Genomic DNA, 20,401 nt, shown 5'->3' with positions numbered 1-20,401 from the left:
TTGGTACGTGTATTTAAACAACAATTTTCAGTTTTTTCTAGAAATAAATGTGAGTGAAAAAGTGTGCGAAAATACGTGTAATATTATTTAAAAACTGAAAACATAATACATGTACCAAACATATCCTAGATGTTTGAAGTAGTTTTATTTATTTTTTGATTCATGAGTTTAATAAATTCAAACTGTAATAAAGTACACGCTTTATATATATATATATATATCGATCTAACAATTTGGGAATTGGGATTGAAAAAAATATAAATCAAAGGATGTGACCGCATGCACTATATATGATTAGTAAATCAAACTATACAAAGATAGAAATGGTAAATGTAATTATTAATTTCAAACTATACATGTTAAACGTTTTTTTTTTTTTTTTTTGATGAGTTTACTCCATGGTGATTGGTGAATACCAAATTATATATTGATGCAAGTTTGACCCAAAAAAACACATAATTTAAAATCTTGCTTTATTTATATATATATATATATATATATATATATATATATATATAGGGAGAGAGAGAGAGAGAGAGAGAGAGAGAGAGAGAGAGAACCAAGACAAGATCTAGTTATATATCGATGAAACCTGTGAAGGGCTAATCTTGAGTTGCCAAGGAAGACTAGGATCTAGAACAATCCAACCTAGAAAAATTAAAAATTCAAAATTAAAAACAAAAGAAGAAGAAGAAAACAACAAAAAGGAAAACACTGGGAGCAAATTAATATTATGAATTATCATATCAGCCTTCTCAAGTTGGTACAAGAATCTGGATTGAAAAATCATAGGAAGCTCACAGAAGTCTTATTGCAAGCAAGATTGACTTGAAAACATTTTTAGACCTGAAGGCTTAAACCAAAGTGCACTCAAAAGCACCATTCTTGATAAAGAAATGATGCGGAAAATATGTATTACTGGCTATCATGCAAAGATAAACATAACCTATTGCAGAATTGTTAATCAATTTATCAATAGTATGACTTGCCAACAGTCTCAACGCTACACTCAACCTTTTCCAATACCCTCTACTTCAATTTCCATTGTAACAAATTGACCCTTTATTCATCCATAAAAATGACTAAGCATCCAAAATCTACCGTATACACAAGCAGACTCTCTAAGAATCAGCTGATGGAACAAATTGGTCTTACAGAAAGTTAATTACAGCTCTGAGCTAGGATTTGTATTTACTTAACCATGGCCTTTTTTCTTTTGTATTTGAGAAAAGAGAATCCATGTATTGCTTCTTGATCTTCACTATACTTCAAATTCATTTAGGAAAAGGTAGCCTGCAAGACATAGAAAGATGCACTAAGGCAAACAGTTTCTCTATAGTAGCAACATGCATCTCTAGGCATGCAGTCAATTATGATAGTTAAGTTGCTACACAAACAGAAGAATTGCTCGTTGACTATTTGAAAGAGACATCAATCTGTGGTTGCAACCATTAATTTCACCAACAAATTTATCTTTCAGTACCATATAAGCCCATATAGAACTGTAAATTAGAATGTAGTACATATTGTAATGCTAAATGCAGAGAAATAACTAAACCTAAGGACAAATTTATCTGTTTGGTCAAGTTCCTCAATTGAAACTACAACTAAATGCTGTAAGGCCCCTAAATATTGAGGTTTGATGTAAATATCTTTTGATTGAATCCTGAATATTATTTAATACTTTATCCAAAAAACTAAAAAATTATGATAATTTTACAAACTTACCCCAACTTGAGAGATATGTCTGAACTGTCATTGTCTTGAGGATCAGATGAGCTGCAAATATTGGTGATTGACTCAGATGACTGACCTTGTTCAAGTACATGTGTTTGAGTGCTAAACAGATTCTCCATCTGTGGAAGAGACATTTTTTATAACTGAGATAGGAAGAGAAGAGGAAGAATTTTTTCTATAAAAGAAAAGACCTATTACTTGTTTTAGTCGTTGGTTTTCTTCCATCAGTTGGGCTCCCTGCATTAAAAGAATAAGACGAACAGAGATCCATTATTAAGACTTCTTAGCCTTAAATACAAAATATAATTTAATTAGTTTGGTATATTGACCTAACTTCTTATATAAGAAATCGATGCATTATGAATCGGTATAGGTCAGGTGATAGGAAAAACAATATAACATTCAGTTTTGAATTTATGTTGACAATGGTTTCAACTAAATATTCAATGGTGGTTGTTACTTGTTGTTAGCCATGTGAACTTTTCCTTTCTCTACCCATTGAGCTAGCCAGTGCACACAAAGACCGCTATTTTTATGAACTTGCACCAACTTGCATTAACATTATGACAGAGTTTTACAGCTGACATTTGCTAAAGATATGGATTTAGGGTTTAAGCTTATTACATTATAGTAGTCCTAATTGTACACAATACTAACTATATTACTGCAATCCTAGGGTTAGCACAGAGTTAGTCTACTACATATTCCCTTACATAAGTACACTGTTATACACAAAATTCAATAATAAATATGTAGTTGTTTAAAACATTCTACTGTTCACGTAGGCCTCTAAGACAAAACCATCTTAATTCCTTGTGTTCTTTCAACTTCTCTTAGTTTCTTCTTTCCACCTAATATTTCAATATTTTAACATGATATCATTATGGAGCGGATCATCACTAAAGTACGAAACTGTTATACATTGAAACCATATGAACTTTAGCTCAAGGGCACTGATCTGTTCCAGAAATGTCTTGCAAACATTAAAATAATTGTATGAAATGTCCTGCAAAGATTTAGAGGTTGGAACATGACCTTCTGCTGAAGGGCAGTGATCTCTTCCAGAAATCTTTCACCCTGCAAGACAAAAGTTTCTTATATTAAGATAAAGCTTATAAATTTCAACACTCCATTATAATGCCAGCAAACAGAGATAAAAAAGAGAGACAAGCCTTTGTTTCTTTAACACGGCTCAGGCCTACTTCAAGCTCTTTATCTAGTCTCTGTAATTCTTCTATATCCATTCCAGGGAGCTCTTCTCCCCTAATCTTCCTGTGTTAGGTGTGAACATTTCTCGACATTAATTTATTGTGGTATGTATGTCTTTACAGTAACAAGATGATAGTGATGTAGCTATAATACCTCAGTTCATGTGTCTTCTCCTCAATTTCCTTCCTCAACATGGCGTAGGAGGTACCGTTCTCAAGCTAATATAAACAATTGCCGTTGATGAAGATTTTTGAAATGTGATGTGTTACCGTGCACTCTTAATATAACAATGGTTCTAAAATATGTAAGTGTTGAAGTAGGCCCACGTGTGTGGTTTGAATTGCCACAAGCCCAAGTCAATTACAAGTAAACCAAATACAACTTGTAACAGGAAACCACAAGTTCAAGTCGGTCACAGCATTTGACCAATACAATTGATATAAGGAATCTTATATTGCCGACTTAAGCATAGCAATATATAAGTGCTAGTGTGCTGCAATTATAAGAGAATTTCTAAAACCAAGCAGCAGCAGCACAAGAAGAAGAAGAATAGAGTTTTCTTGTCTTGTGGGTGAGGGAGAGTTAATATGTATTGGGATTTGGGTTTCTAGAAAGTGTTATTGTGCACCATTGTATCTCCCTATTTTTATAGTGAAATTTCTCCGTCGTCACCGTGAAGGTAGACAATTTGCTGAACCACATAAATTCTTGTATTCTTTGTGTGTGCTTGTTATTTAATTTCTGCTTATTTACTATTATTGATTTGAGCCCTGGGATATTATTTTGCACAAGTGGTACCAGAGCCAGGTTAGGATTCAATCCTTTGAATAAAGTAAAGATATCAAACACAAAGTATGACGTAGAGAAGTTTTGCGCCAAGGGTAATTTTTCCCTTTGGCAAAGGCAGATGAAGAATCTCCTAATTCAACAAGAAGTTTATAAAGCCTTACCTAGGAAGGAGAAGAAACCGGAAACGATGAAGGATGAAGAATGCATAGGGATGGATGAGAAAGTAGCTAGCACTATTCGTGTCAACCTAGGTGATGAGGTCATTCACAACATCCTAAAAGCAAAGCCAGCAAATGAAGTTTATGTCAAACTAGAAGGTCTTTATATGAGAAAGAATCTGACGAACAAGTTGTAAGTGAAGAAGCAACTTTACAGTTTGCATATGAAGGAGCATTCAAATCTGTTGGAGCATCCCAACACATTTAACATGTTAAACATGCAATTATCAAGTTTTGGGGTAAATTATGAGGATGAAGATAAAGCATTACTCTTATTAGCATTGTTGCCTACACATTTTGATCATCTAGTGACTATGTTGATGTACGGGAAAGAGACTGTAGTACTCGATGAGGTGACTAGTGCTCTCTTGTCACATGTAAAAATGAAGCAAGATGACGATGGTTCTCAGGCTGATAGACTTATTGTAAAGTAAAAGTCAAGTAATCAGCGTAGAAGTGATTCAAAATCCAACGGGAACAAATCTCAATCTAGATCACGTACAAAGAAAAATGTAGAGTGCTTTTATTGTCACAAAAAATGGCACTACAAGAATCAGTGTAAAGAGTTGAAAGAGCATTTAAAGGAGAAAAGAAATGGAAAGAATCCCTTAGAATCAGCTAGTGTTGTTGAAGAAACATCAGATGAAAGTGAGGTTGGTGTAGATTTACTTTTAGTCTCATTCAAGTAATAATGTTCTTCTGGAATCTTGGGTTTTAGATTTAGCATGCTCATATCATATGACTCTAGAGACTGATTGGTTTGACACATATAAGTTTTACAATGGTTGTATGGTCCAAATGGGTAATGATGCTACATGCTCGATTATTGGGATTGGTACCATGAAGATCAAGATGTTTGATGGAGTTGTAAGAGTTCTTAGTAATGTCAAACATGTTCCAAATCTTAGGAAAAATTTAATTTCTTTAGGAGTATTGGATGATTTGGGTATTCATACTCATTAAAGGGTGGAATCATAAAGACTACCAAAGTTACTTTGATGGTAATGAAGGGACAAAAAGTAAGCATGCTTTACATCTTAATTGGAAACACAATTGTAGGAAGAGTTGTAGTCACCACTCCGATAGAGTCCAGCATTGACAACACAAAATTTTGGCATATGCGACTTGGCCACATTGGTAAACGTGGTGTGTTAGAGCTGCAAAAGAGAAATTTATTGAAGGGAGTGACGACATGCAAGCTAGACTTCTGAGAGTGTTGTGTTTATGGGAAGCAGCATAGAGTCAGTTTCAAGACAGACTCTCATGCAAGTAAAGATGTTATTGACAATGTTCATTCAGATGTTTGGAGTCCAATTTCAGTTTTTTCTCATTCCGTGTTCAATACTTTGTCAGTTTCATTGATGACTACTCTAGAAGCGTATGGATTTATTTTATGAAGAATAAGTCTGATGTGTTTGGCATATTTAAAAAGTGAAAAGCGCAAGTTGAAAATCAGACTAGTAGAAAAATAAAAAACTTTAGAATAGATAATGGACTAGAGTATATAAATAAAGAATTCATAAGATTTTGTGAATTAGAAGGTATTACTTGCCACTTCACAGTTAAAGGAACTCCATAGCAAAATGGGGTTGCAGAGAGAATGAACAGAACCTTTGCAGAAAGAGCAAGATGCATGAGATTGAATACGGTTGCCTAAGGTGTTCTTATCAGAGACAGTTAACACAACAAGCTTCATTATTAATAGATCTCTATCATCAGCCATTGATTTCAAAATTCCAAAAGATGTTTGGTCATATAGACCAGTTAATTATTCGAGTCTAAAAATCTTTGGTTGTCCAGTTTATGTGCATATGCAGAGTGGAAAGCATTCTAAATTGGATTCGAGGTCAAGAAAATGCATATTTCTTGGCTTTGAAAAAGGTATTAAAGGCTACAGGCTTTGGGATCCAATCTCAAGGAAAATGGTGACCAGCAAAGACGTCATATTTGATGAAGACTTTATGTTGAGACAGAATAAAGAAAAGACATGTAATGATAGTTCATGTGAGAAATTAACTGTTGAGGTAGAGTTTGACGAGAATAGTTCACGCAGTGATAAGGGTATTGATAATGATATTGATCCACAACAGAAACAAGAAAATCTATATTCAATTGCTAAAGGTACAGAGAAGCGGGTTCACAAAGCACCATAGAGATATGACTTTAAAGATATGGTTAGCTTTGCTCTCATAACTAGTAGTGGAGATCCATCATCAAATAGGGATGTAGAAGAGATGGGGTCACTACAGAAGAATAAGACTTGGGAATCAATGAAATTGTCCAAGGGAAAGAAGGCTACTGGTTGCAAGTGGGTATACCGTAAGAAAGAAGCATTATCAGAGATTGAAGGTGAAAAATTCAAGGCACAGTTAGTGGTTAAGGATTACTCACAGAAAGAGGAAGAAAATGCCTCTAGTATGTTGACAAAAACAGTTTCAATAGAAAAGTTCAAGAGTTGCTTGGACTTGATTGGTGTTTGCAACTTCTGAGCCCTATTGGGATTTGGGTTTCTAGAGAGTGTTATTATTCACTATTGTATTTCCCTATTTTTATAGTGAAATTCCTCTGTCGTCACCGTGGAGGTAGGCAGTTTGTCAAACCACGTAAATTCTTGTGTTCTTTGTGTATTCTTGTTATTTTACTGACAATAGGATTTTCAATAAAATGCAAGTTTAAAAGTTTTCATGAAAATTTCTTGGGAAAGTGCATCAAGAAATAATCCAGAGTCATGTTTCCTTCCGACAATGGTAAAATTACCTGCATTAACTTTAAGATGAAAACATTAGTTAAAACTTTGAGAGTTATATCATTTTTATTATTTATGGTAAGTTTAAGTTATGACCAAGATCTACACTACTTTTCAGGTAAATTCCTTCATTTAGGCAATCATTTAATCATTTTTGGTATTTATGGTATGTGGTTTACTATAAACAAGTTAATAGCAATGACTATAAGATGTGAGCACCTTTTATTTTATCAATGGTCCTAAAATATGTAAGCAATTCCAATCCTGCCTTCGATAAGAAATTTTTAGGTTGCCGAAATATTAGGGCTACAACGAGTCCTCTAAATGCTCCAGAAAATGATACCTAGCTTTTCTTATGGTAGTATGATTTTCAATAAAATGTAAATCTCAAAATTTCCATGAAAATTTCATGAGCTATTAGATTAAGAAATAATCTTGTCATGTTTCCTTATGACAATGATAAAATTGTGTATCAACATTAAAATGAAAACAATGGAATTAAGAATATTAAGATGGATAGATGGAAAATACACGTAAAGATAGAATTTAAAATAAGGAAATCTGCTTGAAGTTAGGGGTGACTCTGTTGATAAAGTTAGAGGCGGTGGTCATGTTTAGAGGAGAGCGTTTAATACACCAATAAGAAAGAATGAGTTGATTCAAGTTGAGGCAATGAAAAAGGGTAGAGGACGACAAAAAAAAAAAAAAAAACATTAGTAGAAGAAATTAAAAGGACTTGTCAAGTAAAAAAGTAACAATGACTATGAATTTAGATAGAATAGAATTAAGGAAAAATACATGTGTCTGACTAAACTATTGAGAATTCATAATTGACACTAAAAATTTTGGGACTAAGACTTCATTGGTATTGTATGGTAATTTTAAGTTATGGCCATGACCTATGCCACTTTTTGGACAAATTCCTCCATTTAGGCAATCGTTTAGCAATTTTTGCTATTTACGGTAAGTTTTTTTTTTTTCATTTTTTTATAACTTTCAATTTAGAATTCAAAATAAGATCCCATTTGTTTTGAAATGTTTCCTAAGGTTTGTAGGATTTGATTTGTTAAATTTTATAATTTTGATGTTTTTGGTGATTTTTCATATCTCTAGCCTCATTTTTTTGCTTAACTCAAATTAGGGTGTTTTATGGTCTACTGGCCTCTATATGATTTCTTTTCCTATTTATATGCATAGTAGCCTCCAAGGAAATTCAAAATTTCATTAATACAAATTCTAAAAGTTTTTTCTCCATTCATTTTGGTGGACTTCAAATTTCTCCTTGTGAATTAAAAGAACCTCTTATGGATTCAAGAGTTATCATCTCAAAGTAGACATAATCCGGTTCTTATGTCTTTCCACCTCACCTATTTACCTAGCTAAAAAACTTTAAAACATCATACCTGTAGCTCAAGAGACAGTTGGTCCATTTTGCAAAGATTCTCTGGACATAGATTGTGCCTTTCAATTACTTGCTGCATACTTCAGACAACAAAAGGATAACACATTCAATTCTGTTATCTCTCTTTCATTTTAATAAATTGAAAGTGCGGATGAACTTATAAACTACTAGTATGACTCATATCTAAGGAAATAAAACTTGAGCTAGTGATTAAAGAATTAATTAGTTATCTCATGCTGGCATACCGCATATCTACCATTGTCTATAGGCCAATTGTGTTCCCAATTGAAATGTGAAGTGCAAGTGATATTTATATTGATTGACACAAACTATGTGCAAACTTCTCATTTGGCCAAACTATAAAAGGTGAACATCTATATGAGCCCCTAAATTATTTATATTGATTGACATAAGGGGTACATTATGATGCAAGGAGCATTAAAATTATCTAAGATTTTATTTTTGAATGTAAAAATTATTTTGTTCTTTACTTTAAATTTTAAATTGAGTTTTAATGTTGAGGGTTTTAAGTGATTTGACTAGGCATTTTTCCATATTGGTATAATTCCTAAACCCTATTAAACCAGTGCTCTTGTAATCGTGAAAGACAATACAATTTGAATTAGAATAATTTGATGATTTGAGAGTGATGACTTTCTCTTTGTTTGGTAATGCTGCCAAATACCCTTAGGTGGTGATGCCTAGGGCTTGCAAGTAGATTTTAGAAGGTGGAGCCTAATGTTTGTCCAGTTTATCCTTTTATTCTCCTTTTATCCTTATTTTCCTATTTTATTCTACATCTACTTGGTAAAAGAATGTTTGATCCCCTCCACCCAATTCAAATCATTCCAAAAAGAAAAAGAAAAAAAAAAAAAAAAAAAAACTACACCCATTAGCCCAATTTTCAAAAGAAGAAGAAGTGAAATTAGCCCATTAAACCCAGAAGCCAGCCCGTGCATATCAGGTTCTTTAGCTTATAGCAACGAGTTAAGTTTTAGTCTTTGTATTTTGTGGCTTAAAATGACTTCCTTTGATAGAGACTTTGAGGAGCAGCTTAAGGAGGATGGGAATAGGGAAAAGCCTCCTTAACTCTTATTCCTCGATTGATAACCTCCTCGCTTTTATTGATAAAGTCAAAAATTTGTTAGCAAATGTGGATCTTGCACCATCCAAATCAATGCAAGATGCACTTTAACCCTCAATGAAGGCATTGGTCACTAATGAACTTTTCAGTTACATCTTGCATCACTGAGATTACGAGGATAACAACACTGGATGACCCATACGATGATAAGCAAATGAAGGAAATATTTCAACTGATTGTAGCAACATTTGAAAATATGTTGACACTGTTGCAAAGGTCCGGTCATGCTTGGTGATGCTGGACCTTGAGTTGCTGAGATGTTTCAAATTTTCTTTAAAATAATTAGGTCCATCTTTCCACTTGTTGTATTTTCAGCCATGGAAACTATTATGTCTTTGGACATATATAAAGAAATTTCCTTGAATCTTATCAGTCCACTTTTAGCTAGTGTAAAAAAGGAAATTCAAAAAGTTTCACCTATTTTGTAAAAATTGGGGTAGCAAGTACTCACTAAGATTAATGCCTAAGAAGAAAAAATAATCGCATCCACTAAAAAACTACCCAACAAGCTTGAGGTTAAAGCTTTACACATGAGAGATAGTAACATTGAAGCACCAAAAATTGGTTATGCAAAGGAGATGCACGTTGAGGCACCAAAATTATTTTTGAATGTGAAAATAATTTTGTTTTTGACTTTAAATTTTGAATTTGGTTTTAATGTTGAGGGTTTTAAGAGATTTGATTAGGCTTTTTCCATATTGGTGTAATACCTAAACCCTAAACTAGTACTTTTGCAGTCATGAAAGGTAGTACAATGTGAATAAGAATAATTTGAAAATTTGAGAATGATGGATTTCTCTTTGTTTGGTGGTGAATGGTGATGTCTAGGGTTTGCAGGCAAATTCTAGGTGGTGAAGCGTAGTATTTGTCTTGTTTATTCTCTCATTCTTATTTTCCTACTGTATTCTACATCACATTATTTCTTACTTATTTAGTAAATTTCTAATTTTTACAGGCATCAAATAAAATGACTTAGACTTTTGGATTTGGTTCAAGCTATTGCATTAAAATGTTGCATAATTACTGCTTGCAGGATAAATATCTTAGAGTTTTACTGTTTTAGTTTTGGAAATTTTAAAGATTGAAAAGATACTCTAAAATTCAAAGTAAGACTTCACAAAACTCGTCATATTAGTTTTCCATGACAGTTCATCATGAAACCCTACAATATCCTAGACATCTAGGTATGCACTTCTTGTTATTTAAATTAATGTTGCTGAAAGTTTTATCATTAACTACATTGAAATTCCTTTTGAAAATGCTTTATCTGGTTAATTGCAATTCTTAACAACTACAATCAAAGACAAGTTGATAAGTCCCACTAATGCACTGTAAAGAGCACAATTATGATGGAAAAGACCATGTTATTATCATGATCCTGATTAATGTGACTATAAGATCAATACTGAAACTAACATAGTACTTATCAAATTTGAAAGAAATCTAGTTAATTGACTAAGTTATGCTACTTATTTTCACTGTGGTTTAATTAGTAATTAGAGATTCTTATTAAAAGTCAAGTCACTGATCATGACATCACTTGTTGGCTTGCTAATGCTAGTCTTGCCCATCAGATATTTTCACAGCTAGGTTATTCCAACATTTGATATCATTCCAGTCATGGAATTATCATCAATTGAAACTTTAAGTGGTTATCCTGTCTGTCTGTAGTCCTTCATTAAGAATTGTGTAACTAGCCTTGCTTAGAAGGTAAAGTCTCTTATATTTAGGAACATGTAAATGTAATTCTTTTTTTTCTTTTTTTAAATAAACGAGAAAACACTTTTGTCCTCTCTTCATGTTACCATTTTCCTATCTGTAATGCTTGTTAGAATGGTAGAATTCTGTGTCACCTTTGATGTGGTACTAGGGGTAAGATCTCCAATTTGCCAGTTTGTGGTTTTGTATGACTGAATGGTAATTTCAGTTCATTTTAAGTACCGTATCTCAAAAGGCTAAACTAGAGTAGTCTATATCTTTCCCTATGGTGTCCTACATAGGTCTTGTTTTGAACATACACAGCTACAGTAGTAACAGTACCCCATTTAGATTTCAAGCAGACATACCATGCTCGTGAACATATATTTTCTATGAGATCCTGACTTGTCCACTGCTTGTGCAGCCTCATTTCAAAGAATTTGGTTATGTACTCTCCTTAAAAATACATGCTTCATCCATATCCTAGAACTTTCTTTTTGAAGTCTCAAATTGCAATCTTTAAGGGAGGGTTTGGCATGGTTAGCTTATGAAGGGTTTAACCTTGGAGGGGAGAGACATTTAACCACACTATCCAACCAAGGAGGAAAAGATTATTCCTAACAAGTTCGCAATAACATGAAAAATATAAAAGGTGACACAGAAAAACTACCTTCTAACTACCAATTAAAGTTGAAGTGATTTTCTGAGAGTTATCCTTCTAACTCAAGTTGAATTACTTACAATCTGTTTGCTAGCCAAACTACCAATTATAGTCCATTTAAAGTTGTGTATAGTCAAAATCCTATTAACCTTCAAAACAAAAAATCCTATTAATGCTATTGACATGAAATTACTTCTTACTACTAATCATTGTAGTGGAGATAATGAGGAAAGAGTTAAAGTATATAAAATTGCTACTCATAATTTTAGTGGAGACATTGAGGACAGAGTAAAATATATAAAGAAGTTGCATGAAAATGTTCAAGACTGATTTCTCAAACAAATTCAAAAGTACCAAAAACGTAAGTCAACAAACATAGAAACCAGAAACTTAAGGAAGGTGATTTGGTGGGGATTCATCTTTAGGAGAATGCTTTCTAGTCGGATATCTTGCTAACTTTTGCCTAGAGTTGATAGTCCTTTCAAAGTACTTCAATGTTATAGCAAAAATATATACAAACTATATAAAGTCAAGTGAATAGGTCTTGTTAGCTGTTTTTTATATATTTGGTTAAACCTTTACTTTGTATAGTATGTATTGAAATGTAAGTTATTTCTTATGCATGGAGAGTTGTTCCAAGTAAATCCTGTTTATGTCCTAGATCATGCATGAAATTAAAAGAGAGTATTATTTTGAATTGAAAATTGGCCTTTGGCTTTTCTTATATCTCTTTGCAGCAAACCTTCTTCCTAAGAAAATTTTTGTAGACAACTTATCCCAAAATATCTAACAACACAGGATAAACAAATTCCTTCCTGCTCATTGTTTACCAAAAAAATTGCATCATTGATAAAATTTCTCTATATGAACAATCAATACCCAGAACTATTTTTTCAGTAAAAAATCAAATAAATATCCAAATTTTTTCATAGGATATAATGAATGAAGTGGAAACTTTAAGATTGTGAACCAAATCTTCGAATTTTGTATTACATATAATTTTTTATATTCTCTCTTCCTTTCCCTAAAATCAAAATCTATTGATCTTTCTCACATTTCTTGCTATTTTCTAAATGTATTATTTTTTCCTTCTTTATGGGTATTAAGCAATGGAAATTCTATAATGGAGTTTAAAGTTAATTCTATTTCCCAAAATTTGAGTGAACAATACTAACAAATTATTTTTTGTTTTTTATTTTTATTTTTATTTTTTTGAGAACCTAACAAACTAAATTTTCTTACTCCCTAATGTTGTACGTTACATGACAGGTAATGCACACTTTTTTTTTTTTTTTTGAACGTGATGCAGCACCCTTATATGATATATCATGACAATTTACAAAATAATGGAGCACTCCTGTATGATTTCATATAAGATGACTTGAAACTTATGTGGCACAAAAAATTTAATTTGATTTCAAGAAAAAAATAATTATTTTATTTTATCATTAAACCCTAAAAGACTCTTAAAAATAATAATTAAAGCCAAAATAAAATTAAAATGAAATTAAAAAAAATAGAGATACTTTCATTTGGACATCCGTTCATGTATGATGTTTAGGCAGATCTATTACTTTCATTAGGACATCCTTCAAGTATGATGTTTAGGCATATCTAATGCTATTAAAATAGGCTCTTAAAACTGTGGGTAATTTTTTTTTCTTTTTTCTTTTTGAGAGGAAAATTTTGGGTTGCCTATATACCGGTAACCCAACTTTTGGTGACTTTGGTTTTCAGAATATTTTTTAGGTAATAAAAGCAAATCTTCCTTTATCATCTTTTAAAAAAATATGATTTTCTTTTATCTTTTTTTTTTCTTCCAAATATGAAATTTAATAATCTAGATAATTATTAATAGGAATTTGTTATGATCATGTTTGTATATGAAACTATTTATTCTATCATTTAAAGAAAATATAATGTGGTAAGATTTTATGAAGGATTTTAATGTGGAATAGAATTTAAAATAAATTAAAAATATAAATTACAATAATGACATTAAAATTGTAAGGACTCAAAAACTTATGTGATAAAATTTTATGAGGTCAACCAAAAGTTGAACTCCTCTAAAATGCACATGAAAATATTTATGATATTTTTTCTTTATTTTATTTTGTATTTATAATGTAAATATGAAATATGAAAATTATGATAGTTATTAACTTGCATCTATTGTGATTTTGTTTGTGTATAGAACTATATTCTAGCATTAGATATTTATTGCGATTATTATTGTAAAAATATATTATAATTTAAAGAGAATGACCAAGTCTGGCTAGAATCTCAGTTGCATCCTTATGCTTCAACTTCCTCCAAGACACTAACATGCGTTATTGTTTACACATGACTTACTTAATCACACTTAACCCATCCAATACTTGTCATGTGCATTGCACACATGCATGTTAGTTTCTTAGAAGAAGTTGAAGCCAAATATTGCAACTAAATTTGTAGCCAAACTTTGTCCAAAAGAGAATACGATTACAAAGTAGAATTTAAATTTAATTAAAAATATATATTAAAATAATAACATATAAAATTGTAAGGCCTCAAAAACTTCTGGCACAATATTACAAAGTCAACCAAAAGTCAAATTTCAGTTTTATATATATAATAGATTATTGAAAACTTTAATAACATTTTTTTTTCCTTTCTTTTATTTATTTTTATAAATATAAAATTTAAAAATTATGGTAATTATTAATAAGCATGAGCAATGGCCAAATTGGTCATCTAGCTAACTAATGTCCAAAGAAAAGGGTAGATGTGTATGTGACTTTTGGACGAAGATAATGGCAAAGAGTTTGTTGATGATGTTGTACAACCTGTATTTAATGATAATGGGGTATGCAAAGTTGGGAGATTGAATTAAAGAAGGTGATTGCTAAGTGATCCATCGAATACTTTCAAGTGCACATGCAAGTCCAATGTTAAGGTATATTCCATTATCATTGATGGAAAAGTTTTTGAGAACATCGTTTCACAAGAAATGGTGGACGATATTAAGTTAAAGATTGAACCCCATGTAAAGCCTTAACGAATAGTATGGTTTAAGAAAGGTAAAGAGGTAAAGGTACCTAGAAGATATCTTTTTTCTTTTGAAGTGGGAAATAATTGTAAACATGAAATTTGGTGTGATATTGTTGACATGGACGTCTTTCCTCCTTTGGTGTAGCCTTGGCAATATGATGGGCATGCTATCCATGATGGCCATAGAAATACATATACCTTTAAAATTATCAAGTTTGAATTTGTCCTTTTGCCAATTAAGAAGGAAAGAGCTCCTAAATCTTTCGAAGAAGAGGGCAGTAATTTTCTTATTTTTCCCAATTGTAATATAAGATAAAATTACTAGAGTGGTGTACATGTTGGTGGCCATAGAAGAAAAAGGAAGCTTGTTAGTGTACTCTATAGCCTACCTAACAAAGTGCACTATCTAATCAATCTAAAGGAGCATGAAGAATTGAATAGGCAAGTTAATGTCCTCGTGGAGATTTTGAAGAAGAGATATATTAGAGAAAACATGACTCCTTGTGTAGTACCGACCTTACTCATGCAAAAGAAGGATGGCACTTGATAGATGTGTGTTAATAGGCACACCATGAACCAAATTATTATCAAATTATCTGGTCATATTTTAAGAATTGATGACTAAAAACATATTGAAGTGCAAGAGTATGCCTAAAGAACTTTAGGCATTCTATGCTCCCAAACACAAGAAGGTGGGAAAGATTGATGACTAAAAACATATCATGCAGTCTATTTTTCAATCTTTCCCACCTTCTTGCGTTTGGGAGCATAGCATATTCACATGTACTAGATCAAGAAAGGTCCAAGCTAGATAACAAGAGTGAAAATTATGTCTTCATTGGCTATGATCCAAGGTCTAAATGCTATAAGCTTAAAAATATGAGCACTAGAAAATTAATTGCCAGTCGAGATGTGGAATTTGATGAAGTTGTTATGAGAAATTGGAGCAACCAAGAAGAAGAGAAGTATGATTTCTTTCCTTTACTTGAAGGGGAAGAGCGTTAAAATAGAGTTCAAGAAGAGCCTGACGCTCCATCTCCATCACCAAAATCTCCCATTTGTGAAATTTCATCCTTGTAATCATCACTAGAAGGAAGTAACCAAGAAGAATGAGAAGTCTACAGGATCTCTATGATTCAACGGAGAATATAGATGATCTAATGCCCTTTTATCTGTTTGCTGATTGCGAACCTACAAGAATTAAAGAAGTTGTGCGAGATAAGAAGTGGATAAATTCCATGGATGAAGAGATCGAGGTAATAAAGAAGCATAATACATTAGAGCTAGCAACTCTTCCACATTGAAAGAAAGCAATTGGTGTAAAATAGATACATTATGAAGAATAATGCAAAAATGAGAGGTGGAGAGATACAAAGCAAGACTGGTGGTGGAAGGCTAGAGCCAAGAAAGTATTGATTATGATGAAGTATTTGCCCAATTGCTCATATGGAAACTATATATTTGCTAATTTCTTTAGCAGCTCAAAAAAAAAATGGAGAATTTATCAAATTGATGTAAAATCTTCTTTTTTGAATGTTTAAATTGAAGAATAAGTTTATATTGAGCAACTTATAGGCTATGTTGTCAAAGGGAAGGAAAAAAAAGATTTGTAGTTTTAAGAAATCTCTATATAGCTTGAAACAGGCACCTAAAGCTTGAAACAACCTAATTGACAAATATTCTCAGGAGAAAGATTCTATAAATATGCACATGAACATGAACTATATTGTAAAGTGCAGAAAAAATGGAGGTATCTTGATTTTTTGTTTGTATATAAATGATTTGATTTTTATAAAAAACAATCCAAGTTTGAAGACTTCAAGAAAGTAATGACAAAGGAGTTCGAAATGACAGATATTTTGCTTATGGCCTATGCATTGGGTTGAAGAAAATGGAAGATGAGATATTCATTCTCCAAGAAGGATATGCTAAGGAGATGATAGGAACTTGTTGGTTCCTAAATGGGATGGGTGGGAAGTGTTTGAAAATGGATGTCGATTGTAAATGAATTGACTTAAAGGAATAGAGAAATATTAGGAGAGAAAGGAAATGCAATAAGGAAGAGTTAAGTGCTTACAACTCACATCCATTTTCATACATGACTTTATCCTTTTGCTTACTAATTAAGCATGTGCTCTCACCAACTATGTGATTATCGTGTTGCATGTGCCAATAGCTCTGACCAAATCTATCTTAATTCCAGCATGTGTAACTAACTAACTAACTATCCTATCTTGGGACTAACTTTTATTAGCAAATTACAGCAGATACGAGATTCCTAACATTCCCCTCCCTTTCAAAACAGCCCACAAGGGAAATCTTCCAAAGGACCAGTATCTTAGTGACACCCTGATCACCATATTCATACACTTCTCTATGACTATTGGTCTCGTGTACTTTCAAAATCCGCTTAAATTCTTGGACCTTGGAATGTTCTTGGATCCCCAAGCCCTCATTTGATTCTTGAACCATTGGAATTGTTGGCTCTTGCATCTTTGATTCTCGAATCATTGGCACTTGGATTTTAGATTCTTGAATCGTGAACTCTTGAGTGGCAGCCTATATTGGTGCATTAAGAATTGGTTCTTAGACCTCTGGCATGAAATTCATAGGATTTTGCATCTTGGATTCTTGGGTGATAATCTCCATTGATGCATCAAGGATTGGTGTTCAAAACTGGTCTTGTAGTGCATATGAAATCCAACCAATTTGTGCATAATCCCGATGCTTGCACATCTTGAAAACATTCCCACGCCTATCCTTACATTTAATAAGAGCCAATGAAAAACATGACATGTGGTGGTGTGTTTTCTAGAGAAAAGAATTCATAGAGCTTGAAAAGCCACCAAAAAGGATCTCCACATTTGAATGTAAACTCAATGAAAGCTTGATGAGTTGCAACAAATTTGGCCATTTCAAGATGAACGGCTTTGATACCTTTTGTTAAATACCCAATGGTTCCTAAGGGGGATTGGTGGGAAGTGTATGGAAATGGATATGAAATGTAGGCGAGTTTAATTAATTCGAGTTAGTCTCCCTCCATAAAGAAATATTAAGAGAGAAAGAATATGCACTAAGCAAGAAATTGGTTTATTCTTTAAAATATTACAAATTAAGGTCACATGCAAATATTTATAAAACCCAAGTTTATATCTTGTTTGCCACACATGGCTTAATCCTATTGGCTTATTAATATAGCATGTGCTCTCACCAATTAATCCATATGATTATAGTGTTACATATGCCAAGAAATCTAACTAACTCTATTCTAATCCCAACATGTGTAACTAACTAACTAACTAACTAACTCAATCCTATCTTGGGACTAAATACTAATTGAAGGGATGGAAATATAAGAAGTATTAGGATATTAGAACAAATATGAGATTCCTAACAGGAGATTTTCAAGAAATTGTAGATGTCAAATTACAAACTAGTTTGTACTCCTGTGGAATGTGGAGTGAAGTTGTCAAAGCATGATGATAGAGAGAGGGTAAATCAAACATTCTTTAAGAGTTTAGTTGGAAGTCTAAGGTACCTAATATGCACAAGACTGAACGTTCTCTATGGCATTGGACTTCTTAGTCGCAACATAGAAGTACCAACTATGGATCATTTGACGACAGCCAAGAGAATTCTTCGCTATATGAAAGGTACACTAAATTTTGGACTATTGTATTCACCCTTGAAAGTGTTTAAACTTTTTGGCTATAGCAATAGTGATTGGGCTGGGGAAATCGATGATAAAAGAGTGATAGTGGATTTGTATTCTATATGGGTGATATTGCATTTGCATGGACATCCAAGAAGCAACCAACTGTGACTGTATGTTGCTACTACCTCTAGTGTTTGTCATGCAATTTGGCTTAGAAATTTATTGAAGGAGTTGCAAATGTTGCAAGAAAAAGCTACGAATTTGTGGACAATAAGTTAACATTGGCTCTTGTAAAGAACCTAGTCTTTAATGACCGAAGCAAGCACATTGATACCTAGTATCATTTATTTGAGGATGTATTGCTAGAAAAAAAATCCACTTGAGTTTGTGAAGTCACATGATTAAGGCGCAGATATCTTCACCAAGCCACTAAACTATGACACCTTCTACAATATGCAAGCCTAATTTGTGGTGATCAAAAATTAAGTTTAAGAGGAGGTGTTGAAAGTTAAACTTAATACATGTTATGAAAATCTATTTTGTTTATGAAATGAGCTAGTTAAATAATTATAGATACATAAAATAATGAGGCAAGTTTATGTAATGAATGTATAGAGAGTTTTTTTTTTTTGGAGTTATATAATAAACACAAGGAAAGTTATGGTTGGACATGGAGTTTACATACCTCATGCATCCCTCAATTTAAAAAAAGTGTGAAAAAAGAGAAATACTATTATTTAAGAGTTTTCTTACTCTTCTTAAAGGAAGAGTTTTTTCTTTTTTTAAGAAAACAAACATTAAAGGCAGAGTTGAAGCAGCTAATTGAAGCTATACAATAAGCAAGTGCAACTCTAGAATTCAGGGAAAATAAAAAGTTAGATTATAAGCTAATTAATAGAGAATAATTAGCAATATTCAAAGACAAAATCACCCGCTTATAGAACTTCAAAACAAGTAGCAGCTACACATATACGTTAAACCCTTAAAGGTAAGAATTGAAAGCTGTTTATTTGGTTTACCAAAAAAAAAAAACTGTTTATTTGTCTTTCTTTTTCTTTTTTTCTTTTTCCTTTCCCTTTTCTTTACACAGAAACCATAAGATTTTGCAGTACTTATTCATTTCTTGATTTGATGCTACATAGTACTATTTTTTAAATTATTTTCTCTTTATTTAATGCTACATAGTACTATTTTTTAAATCACTTATTTGGTTTGTTCAGTAAAGGATCTTTATTTTGAGCAGTTGGGTCTCTCGCTCTCTCACACACACACCTTAGAAAACATAAAATCATAGTGAATGCATGAAGAAAACGATCAAGGAATGGACAATGACATATTTTTCTATAGATAGAAAAAAAGGGTTTTTCTCTAGTAAATAAAAATGAGTAAATAAAAATGGTTTTTCTATAAGTAGAAAGAAGTACAAGAGAGAAAGAGAGATTGGAACCTTGAGCTGGCGTATTCAAAGAGCTTTCCAGTAGCAGAAAAGACCATGAGACCAATTTCAGCATCGCAGAGAGTTGAGAGCTCAAAAGCTTTCTTAAAAACTCCTCTCCTCCTCTTTGAGAATGTCACCTGCCTTGCCGTCGTGTTGTCAATCTTCTTAATCTGAATTTTCCTCCTCGTCATTTTCCCAGATAATAGGTTACCAGATCCTTTTTTTTTTTTTTTTGCTGAGTAGGTTATCAGGCCCTTTACTTGAAAGTTCTATTTCTATCCAAATTATTTGCCCAACCTAGTATTCCAGATATAGAAACTATTTGCATAGAAAGTTGAGAGAGAGAGAGAGAGAGAGAGAGAGAGGACATGTAGAGAATAGTACAAAAATAAATTACTCAACGAATAAAATAAATGTTACGGATTTCGGAATGGTAAAGAGAAATAAAATAAAAGCTATGGATTATTGTACGGGAGAGGAATCTTGTCTTTGATAGAAGTTTAACCAAAGTATCAGATAAAAAAAATAACAAATCAAACTACACTTGTTTTGTTTTTTTTCCCCCTTTTTTGTGAAAAAACTGCACTCACTCAAACAATAAAAGATGGAAAAATAAATAAAAATCTAAGCAAGGGGTGTACCCCCCCCCCCCCCTTTTTTTTTTTTGGTAAATA

At 32.4% G+C, this 20,401-nt stretch overlaps 1 protein-coding gene across 2 annotated transcripts; it reads right to left on the bottom strand.

Moving 5' to 3' along the window:
- Positions 1-520: 520 nt before the first annotated feature.
- LOC142643057 (MADS-box protein JOINTLESS-like) lies at positions 521-20,083 on the bottom strand. Of its 2 annotated transcripts, none has more exons than XM_075817592.1 (8): positions 19,737-20,083; positions 8,103-8,181; positions 3,100-3,164; positions 2,910-3,009; positions 2,773-2,814; positions 1,936-1,974; positions 1,729-1,856; positions 521-648 (listed from the first exon to the last, which is right to left on the bottom strand). In XM_075817592.1, the coding sequence occupies exons 1-8, from the start codon at positions 19,916-19,918 to the stop codon at positions 627-629; spliced, it is 657 nt and encodes a 218-aa protein (XP_075673707.1). In that variant the 5' UTR covers positions 19,919-20,083; the 3' UTR covers positions 521-626. The 2 variants fall into 2 exon arrangements, with proteins under 2 accessions (XP_075673707.1, XP_075673708.1); XM_075817593.1 differs by lacking the exon at positions 521-648 and adding an exon at positions 898-1,293 and having other exon boundaries at positions 19,737-20,081.
- Positions 20,084-20,401: the final 318 nt, after the last annotated feature.

The sequence above is a fragment of the Castanea sativa genome, chromosome 7, assembly GCF_040712315.1.
Source record: "Castanea sativa cultivar Marrone di Chiusa Pesio chromosome 7, ASM4071231v1".
In the NCBI taxonomy this organism is placed as follows: domain Eukaryota; kingdom Viridiplantae; phylum Streptophyta; class Magnoliopsida; order Fagales; family Fagaceae; genus Castanea; species Castanea sativa.
Note: the sequence above shows the minus strand (reverse complement) of the source record. Positions and strands in the feature narration are given on the sequence as shown.